Below are 8,871 nucleotides of genomic sequence, written 5' to 3' on the forward strand. Positions count from 1 at the left end.
TCAGTACCACAACAGCGCCAGGGCGCGGGCCAGGGTGCCCTCGGTGGCCTCGGCCAGGTACTCACAGCACAGCCAGTCCTCCAGGCCTGGCACCTCCCCGCTCGCCGTCTGTTCTGCGAGACGCAGGCCCAACAGCGTGCGACGTACCCGCAGCCAGGACCCCAGAGGTGCCCCGTGGCCGCAAAACGCAGGTCCGGGCCCCCAGAGCAGCGCCTGCAGCACGCCCCGAGTCTGGGTTGCCGAGGGCCTCAGGCGAGGCAGCTGGGCCGCCAGGTGCTGGAGACCTGCAGCCAGGGGCATGACTGGGGGCGTGGCCGCGGGGCCGAGCAGTGCTCGGAGCAGGCCAGCCAGCGGCAGCGCGTGGGCACCCCGGGGCCTGGTGGGCTGCGGACGCACGCGGCCGAAGTCTGCGAGCAGCAGGCGCGGCAGCCCGGTGGCCGTGCAGCCCCGCGGCGTGGTCAGCAGCAGATTCTCAGGCCGCAGCTCGGCCAGGGCCGCGCCTCGTACCTCCAGGTGTTCCAGGGCCGCGCTCAGCTGCAGCAGAAGCAGGGCTGCGGTCCGGGCGAACTCTGGGGGCCGCTGCGCACCGAACTCCGCCAGCCACTGGGCCACCGTGCGCTCGGGCACTTCAGCCACCAGCGCCACCGGAGCTCGCCAGGGCGCGGAGGGCAGGGCGTGCTCGGGTATCAGGCCGCACAGACCTTGGAGGTTGAAGTGAGGGGGCAGCGAGGCCTGCAGCTCCAGGCCCCATGCGTCAGGGACCTCGGCTTCTGGTTTGGGCACCTGTGAGGCAGAGGAGGCCGTCAGGACCTTCCCAAGTTCCTCAACCTGCACAGCTTGCTTCAACTGCTGTACCTACCCTGAAACCTCCCCCAGACCCCCTGACTAGCTGCCCCTACCGACTCCTAGGGCCTCCAACTGCTACAGAAAAACAAAAACAAAAAAACCCCCTCCAAACCACTGCTAAGGAGTAGATCCCAACTCATGTGTTAATTCATTCAGATGTTTGTTGTTGTTAGTTGCCCTAGAGGTGATTCTGACACACAGCAACCCTTCCCAGAGTGGAGCTGTGCCCCACAGGGTTTCCTTGGCTGCCATCTTAACAGAAGCAGATTGCCAGGCCTTTCTTCTTCAGTACCACTCAGTGGGTAATGTTCATTAATTTGAATGTTAGTCACCAATGAACGAAGACTTTAAGGAGAGAGAAGGAGCTCTGGTAGTGTAGTGCCTAAGGCACTTGACTGCTAACCAGAAGCCTGGCAGTTCAAACCCACCAGCCACTCCTCGGAAGGAAGATGGGTCAATCTACTTCCGTAGTGATACTGCCTCGGAAATCCAAGGAGGGGTTGCTATGAGTCGGGTCCGACTCAATGGCACATAACAACAACAACAACAACAACAACAACAGACTAGAGAGAAGGAGACCTGGTGGTGCAGTGGTTAAGCACTCAGCTGCTAACCTAAACAAAAGGTTGGCAGTCTGAACCCACCAGCTGCTCCATGGGAGAAAGATGTGGCAGTCAGTTTCCATGAAGATTACAGCCTTGGAAACCTGTGGGGCAGTTCCACTCTGCCCTCTAGGGGCGCTGTGAATTGGAATCAATGGAATCAACTCAATAGCAATGTTTTGTGGTTGTTTTTTCTCTTTGTACTATAATTTTTTTTTTTTTTAAATTGTTGTTTGGGTGAGTTTACAGAGCAAATTCACTTTCCGTACAGCAGTTTACATACACTTTGTCCAATGACATTGACTACAATTTACCCCAATGCAACAGCTCCCTTCCCAATTCCTCCTGATAGTTACCTCTTACCGGTGTCCATCCCTCCATGCACTCCTGCCCCCTGAACTGTCTCCCTGTGCATAAACAGCCCTTCTTTCTCCCATGATTGTTCTCTCCAGGGGGTGTATCTACCTCAGGTAAATGTTCAGCTCATATGCCTGTCTTTTGTTTGGCTGGAAGCCACAGGTGTAGGTTCAATTCCAGACCTGAAGGGCAGCTAGGGGCCATAGTCTCAGTGGTTCCACCAGGCTCTATCAGATCAGCAAACCTGGTCCTTTCTTATTATTTTGAGTTTTGTTGCACATTGTCCTCCCTCTCTATCCAGGATCTCCTACACAGATCCCCCTCTGAGTGGTTGACAGTGGTAGCTGGGCACCATCTAGCTCTTCTGTTCTTGTAGTCGTATAGGCTGCAGATTGCATGGTGTACCAGTCACCAGGACTAATTGTTTCCATGAATCTTTGGTTTTCTTCATTCTTCTTTGCTCTGGATGAGAAGAGACCCATCGTTGCATCTAGATGGCTGCTTGCAAGCTTTTAAGATCCCAGTCACTACTCGCCAAAGTAAGAGGTGGAACAATGTTTTGTGTAGTATGTTGTGCCAATTGAATTTGATGTCCCCTGCAACAATGGTCCTGAGCCCACAGGTCCAACTACTCGCTCCTCTGGGTAGCTGGCTGTGGCCAAGAAGTGACTACAACCTTGTCCCTTGTCAGCTCTACTATACACCCGGGAATTCAGATCATACAAATACACTTATAGGACCATTGTCTGCCCACCCTGTATGTGGTCATGGGTACACTTGTGTTTTTTTTCCCTTTGTACTATAATTCATAGACATGAATTCATATGCATAATTCATATGCTTCATAGACATACCTAATAATTTTTTTTTTGTAAGCTGGGCTGGGGGATCTCTGAGTGTCACAGACAGTAACACACTAATCTGCTAGCCTAAAGGTTGGAGGGTTGAGTCAACTGAGAGGTACCTCAGAGAAAAGTCCTGGCTGTCTGCTTCTGAAAAACCAGCCACTGTGGCCCCTGTGGTGCAGAGTTCCTCTCTGACGCACATGGGGTGTCAGGAGTTGGAGGTGACTCCAAGGCAGCTGGTATTTTAAAGCAGGGGGGACGGTGGCTGTGGGGTCTCTTTCCTGCTTTCAGGGGCCGGGTTGTTACTATTTGATAAGGAGTGGGCCGTCAGCTCCACACCCAAGCAGAGCTCTCCAATAGTAAATAAAGTACAAATACAGTGAGGCCACGCATGCGGTTTAGAACTTTCCAGTAGTCACTTTCAAAAAAAAAAAAAAAGGGAAGAGAAATAGATGGAAGCAATTTTAATAATATATTTTATCGGGCTCAATATGTGCAGAATGTTATCATCTCGATGAGTTGTTGGTGCCATTAAGTTGATTCTGACTCCTAATGACCCCATATGACAGAGTAGGAGTTCCCCATGAAATTTCCTAGACTGTAATCTTTATGGAAGCAGCGCTGAGGACGTAGTGCCTAGGGCATTTGACTGCTAACTAGAAGGCTGGCAGTTCAAACCCAGATTTGAACCCAGGTGCCTGTGAACGTGACCTTGTTTTGAACTGTTATCAGTTAACATGAGGGCATATTGCAGTGGGACGGGTCCTAAATCCAATAAGGAAACCGAGGCAGGGGTCATGGTGCCGACTTCAGCTCATGCCCACCCATGTGAGCATGTCTGTCCCAGGGCTTTCTGAAGTAGATCACCAGACCTTTCTTCTGAGTGCCTCCGGTGGACCCAAACCTCCGGCTTCCCAGTTAGTGAGTGTGTTCCGCGTCTGCACCGCCCAGGTGCACCAGAGTAAGTGGGGTCTTCATAAAAAGAGAGACCCAGACAGACAGAGGGAAGACAGCCCTGCGGCCACACAGGCAGAGAGGGAGGGATGCTCCCACAAGCCAAGGAACATCATCTTCCGGAAGCTGGAAGAAGCAAGAAGGACCCTCCCCCTGAGGCTGTGGAGGACGCCCGGCTCTGCTGACCCTCTGATTTCAGCCTTCCAGCCTCCAGACTGTGAGAGAATGAATGTGTGTGGTTTTGAGCCGCCCGGTTTGTGGTCCTTTGTTACAGCAGCCCCAGGATGTCCTGCTAGTCTTTTCAAACAGCCTGCCAGGTGCTCCAGGACCTCAGCCTTGGTGTTGGGCGGCGAGCTGTCAGTTAAGGAACCCGCAGCCCGCTGCAGCCCCGGCCTCCGCACTCCGGCTCTGTAAAATGGACTCCTAGTTCCTACATTCTGTCACGTTGACCGTGTCACTCCAAAATGGTGATGCATCTTATAGTTGGTCTGTTTTGTTTAATAGGAATAATTGTTGTTCTTAGTGGCACATAAACTCACTGCCATTGAGTTGATTCTGGCTCATAGTGACCCCCTTTGGGTTTCTGAGGCAGTAAATCTTTACAGAAGCAGATTGCCTAGTCTTCCTTCCATGGAGTGGCTGGTGGGTTTGAAATGCCAATGTTCTGGTTAGCTCAAATGCCTTAGGCACTATGCCACCAGAAGGGGCACGCTATTATGACGTGTGGCGCTCACCTGGTGAAGTTGGCATGACGGTGGAATGAGCACATGGCATTGAAATTCCTTAGGACGACGCAAGGCAAAAAGGAACCCTCGGCCTACACGAGCTGTGATGATTATTAGTATCTAAGGTGGGAGCTGTCGGCTGGCTGCAGCGGGTTAATGGTAGCCTTCTAACTTGGATGCGCCCAGAACCGACCCAGAGAGTCAGCTAAAATGCAGATGCCTGAGCCCCTGAGACTGTGGGGAGGGGGTTTTAATGAGGCTCCCAATGATTCAAATGTCGGTGACCCCCCATGCTTGAGAAACTCAGTACCAAGGCTGTCACCTCAGGTGTTAGCTACAGAATAAGCCCATAAGCCTGGCCTGAGTCCCTGGCTGGTACGAACAGCTTGACCACTAACCCAAAGGCTGAAGGACCAAGCTCAACTACAGGCACCTCCAAAGAAAGGCCTGGTGAGCACTTTTGAAAAAATGGCCACTGAAAACCAGGCCTTCAAACTCGTTTGAACCAGTTCATCCATGGCTGAGGCAAAAAAAAATTAGAACGGACCCAAATTTTTAAAATGTAGGTGAAGCGGACAATAGCTGGAACAGGTCAAAGCCCTAGAAAGGGAGACGCGGAAGAGGCATAGTGAGCCCTTTCAGGAGCCTAATACAGAGACTGGATTATTGCCAGGACTGTGCAGAGCAACACACATTCAGAGTGGAGCAGTTGGATGCCATCTTTGAACAGGGCAACACTGTTTCTGACTCCGTCGGTCAAGAGATTTGGTTGCTATGCAGTGGGCATGCAGCTGCCTGTTTTCTAAGAAGGAGGTGATGTTTTGAGCAGGACGTCAACCTGTGATCTTTCCTGTTCTGGGTATCATATTGGTTCAACTACATTTTACAATTCAGGGCTGTTCCAGCTTCACTTCATTGGCCGTGACTTTGCAGAAGCAGATCACCAAGTCTCTCTCCAACGGAGCCGCTGGGTGGGTTCAAACTGTCAACCTTTTGGTTGTCCACTAAGTGATTAAACATTGCACCCCCACATCTCGTCCCACCCCTGAACATGGGTCACGGGTCATGGATCATGGGTTAGGCCTAAGATGGAAAAGTATGAGGGACCACAAAGCTGGGTACCATAAAGCCATGCAGCGGCCTGTGCTCACCTTGGCAGCCAGGATGTGCCAGGCGTCCTCGTCCACCCGCACCACACGGTAGTAGAAGGCATCTCCGCTGTCCACGTAGGGTGAGCTGTCCAGGAGGCGGAAGCCGTGGCTGGGGTGGCAGGGCCCAGGGCGGCCCCCCTCAAGTCGGGCGCGGAGCCGGCCGTGGATGGTGCCGAGGCCGGCCAGCTGCCGGGTGGCGAGTGTGGCATGCACAGCGTCCAGGTCGTGCAGGTCTTGGAAGAAGCAGCCCAGTTCAGCATCGGGGGTGCTGAAGGTCAGTTCTGCTAGGGGCCTGGCTGGGCTGGCCGCCTTGTTGCCCTCCTGGCTCCCGCCCACGCTACGGGACTCCAGGAGGGGCCTCCGAGGCTGCCTGGCATGGGCGGGGCTGAGGCCAGGGGTCCCGTGGGTGGGCAGGGACTGGGTTCGCGTCAGGGTCTTCTTGGGCAAGGGTGGGGGCTGCAGTTGTCGGTTGGCTGAGAGGTACTCGGGTGTTCGGGGGCGGCAGGCCTTGGAGGGCAGCAGGTGGGCCCGGATCTCACCTGTTGGGGAGGGAGGGTGGGTGGTGAGGACGTCGATGAGTAGGACCCAGGACACTTGACCCTGCCCCTTGACCTCAATGTCCCCATCTCTGAAATGGGGGTATAATGGTATCCGACTCCCCCCATGCCCTATGGGATAGGGATGGTGTGTTGGGTTGAAGTAGGTACCCCCAAAAGACATACCAAAGTCCTGAACCCTGGTACCTGTGAACACAACCTTGCTGGGAAATAACGGTCTCTGCAGCTGTCATTAAACAAAAGCCAAAAAACTCAAACTCACTGCCATCAAGTCGATTCTGACTCATAGCGACCCCCTTTGGGTTTCTGAGGCAGTAAATCTTTATGGAAGTAGATTACCCAGTCTTCCTTCCCCAGAGTGGCTGGTGGGTTTGAACCGCCAACCTTCTAGTTAGGAGTCAAATGCCTTAGGCACTGTGCTACCAGGGTAAAGTACAAAAAACTAGTTGTCACTGAATCAGGGATGACCCACGGCAACCCCACGTGTGTCAGAAGAGAGCTGTGCCCCATGGGGTTTGCAGAGGTAAGTGCCAGGCCTTTACTTGGGAGGGACTTGAACTGCCAACCTTTTGGTCAGCAGCCGATGGCATTAACGTTTACACCACCCAGCAATTCCTACTGGAATAGTGTGGGCCCTAGGCCCAGTGGTGGTTGTCTTTGTAAGAGAAAGGAGAAGGCACTTTGCACCGGGGAGGATGGCCATGGGAGGACAAAGGCACAGGGTGGAGTGCTATGGCCACAAGCCCAGGAATGTTGGTGCCACCAGGAGTGGGAGAGACAAGGAAAGCCTGCCCCCAGGCTGCACTTAGCCCTTCACATTAGACCTCAGGCCTCCAGACGTGAGAGGGAGAAGTTCTGCTGTCTGAAGCCCTGGCATTCGGCCCCATGAGAGGAGTTGTAAATCTGACCCCATGCACGTGGTTGTAATCCCATTTAGGAAGGGGCAGGACTCAAGATTGTGTTTTGAGTCAGTCTCTACAGGGTATTCATAAAGTTGTGCGGTAATGTGTCAGACAGTGCTCCTCTGCTATTCATAAGGTTTTCCCTGGCCAATTCTTTGCGAAGTAGACGGCCTCCTCCTTCTTCCTAGTCTGTCTCAGTCTGCAAGCCAGGCTGATACCTGTGCACCACGTGCACCCCGCTGGGTTTGAAACACCAGTGGCACAGCCTCAAGACTCACAGCAACACGTCACCACAGTAGGACAGACCGACAGACAAGGTTGTCTCCCTCAGCTGTTGGAAACCTCTCCAGCCACCCTCCCCTGGATGCCTGCGGCTGCCTCCTCGCTCTGACCCGGTCCCCTTGGTCTTCTCTGTCCTCTCCCTGCCTTCCTGCCTTGCTGCTTGTGGGGCGTGGCCTGGGTTCCCTCGCCTCCCCTGGATCCCTGCGGCTGCCTCCTCGCTCGTCCCGGTCCCTCTGGCCTTTTGCAGGCGTATGAAAGGAGTAGACAGGCCAGCAGAGATGGGGCAGAGAGGTGCCAGGCCACGTGGAGACTTCCAAGGACCAGGGAAGAGAAGCTGAAGAGACAAGGGCCTTCCCAGACTCCACAGAGAGAAAACGTTTCTCTAGAGCCAGCGCCCCGACACGTGAGAAAATAAAGTTCTGTTTGATAAACCCACCCCCTGTGGTATTTCTGTTACAGCACAGTAGGGAACCGAGACAGCGCATCAACACCGTCCTGAGTTCACAGATGAGGAAATGGGCTCAGAGGAGAGACAGTCCTGCCTACCACTAGGTGACACCTGGTGACACACTGTTTTCCTGTGTGGCTCCTGGCAGGTGGCTGTCCTCTCTGCACCCAGGTTTCCTTATTTGTACAAGTAGGTAGCCCCACACCACACTGCCCGGCCACCTCCACAAGCCCCACCTCCCCCTTCCGCAGGCCACTCACCAAGGTTGCTGTATGTGGGCTGTGTTGACCAAGTGGGCGTGTTGGCCAAGGCGGTCTCGGTGGACGACTCGGGGCTGTTCATGCTGCAGGGGAAGGTTGGAGTCGGGGCACGTGTGGTAGGTGCGTGGGAGTGTCCACATGTGGGCGGATGTGGGCAGAGATCACGGTGGGGAGAAAGCGGGACCCTAGGTGAGAGCCGGGAACTCCCCCTCTGGCTCTCTTGCCTCCTTTCCCTGCTGTGGCGCCCTGGTTGCTCTGTAGTCTCTTTGAGGTCATCCCTCATGTGTGACACAAGGATGTCACCGTCAGCCCTCCACGTACGTGGACAGCCAGCCAGCCCCCAGACCAGGTTGCCAGGGCACGGCTGTGGGTGGGTGATGAAAGGCAGGGCCATGCACCTCACCACAGAATTCGGCCCCCCAGCTCCTCAACTCCAGCTCACCCCAAATTCAGAAAATGCCCCTTCTGCCATTCCTTGGCCCAACCCACCCTCTAGAAGCCCTCCTACCTTTGGGACAGGTGTCTGGAACAGGTCACAAGTGACTGGCAGAGGGCTGTCCTTGGGGGACTAACTGCCTGTAGCTGCAGCCACAGGCTTCCCGGGGTGTCTGCCCCAATGTCAAGAACAGGAAATGTCTGAGCAACTGTTTGACCGCAGGCCGAGGCTAAAGAGGTGGGGCCTTCTGCTGCACTTCCCCAGTCTGGTCCCACAGGACAGGAAGTAAAGGGAACAGCATTCCAGGCAGAAGGAACAGCGTGGGCAAAGACCCCGAAGGAAATGGTTCTCTCAGCATCAGGCTGAGTGAAACCCAACACAAAAGGCCACAAACACTTACAGCAATCAGCCAGAACAGGCAAACGCACAGAAACCGGAACTTCTGGGTGGTCATCAGGGCTGGGATGAGTCCTGGGGGGCAGTGTTTAGCACTGAGTGGACACCCA

The 8,871-nt window shown here is 54.5% G+C and overlaps 1 protein-coding gene across 1 annotated transcript; it reads right to left on the reverse strand.

The window, feature by feature from the left end:
* PEAK3 (PEAK family member 3) lies at positions 1 to 8,011 on the reverse strand. Its single transcript, XM_007951070.1, has 3 exons — positions 7,930 to 8,011; positions 5,481 to 6,019; positions 1 to 783 (listed from the first exon to the last, which is right to left on the reverse strand). Exons 1-3 carry the CDS (start codon positions 8,009 to 8,011, stop codon positions 1 to 3), a joined length of 1,404 nt encoding a protein of 467 aa, XP_007949261.1.
* Between the last annotated feature and the right edge of the window lie 860 nt (positions 8,012 to 8,871).

The sequence above is a fragment of the Orycteropus afer genome, unplaced genomic scaffold, assembly GCF_000298275.1.
Source record: "Orycteropus afer afer isolate SDZICR_OR568_19922 unplaced genomic scaffold, OryAfe1.0 scaffold00291, whole genome shotgun sequence".
Taxonomy (NCBI): Eukaryota; Metazoa; Chordata; class Mammalia; order Tubulidentata; family Orycteropodidae; genus Orycteropus; species Orycteropus afer.

Excerpts from the sequence above, each read along its gene's own strand:
- PEAK3 (XM_007951070.1), bottom strand. The coding sequence starts at position 8,011 with ATGAACAGCCCCGAGTCGTCCACCGAGACCGCCTTGGCCAACACGCCC. Across the intron at positions 6,020-7,929 it reads GCCCACATACAGCAACCTTG|GTGAGATCCGGGCCCACCTG; the intron begins GTGAGTGGCCTG and ends CCTCCCCAACAG. Across the intron at positions 784-5,480 it reads GGCACATCCTGGCTGCCAAG|GTGCCCAAACCAGAAGCCGA; the intron begins GTGAGCACAGGC and ends TCTGCCTCACAG.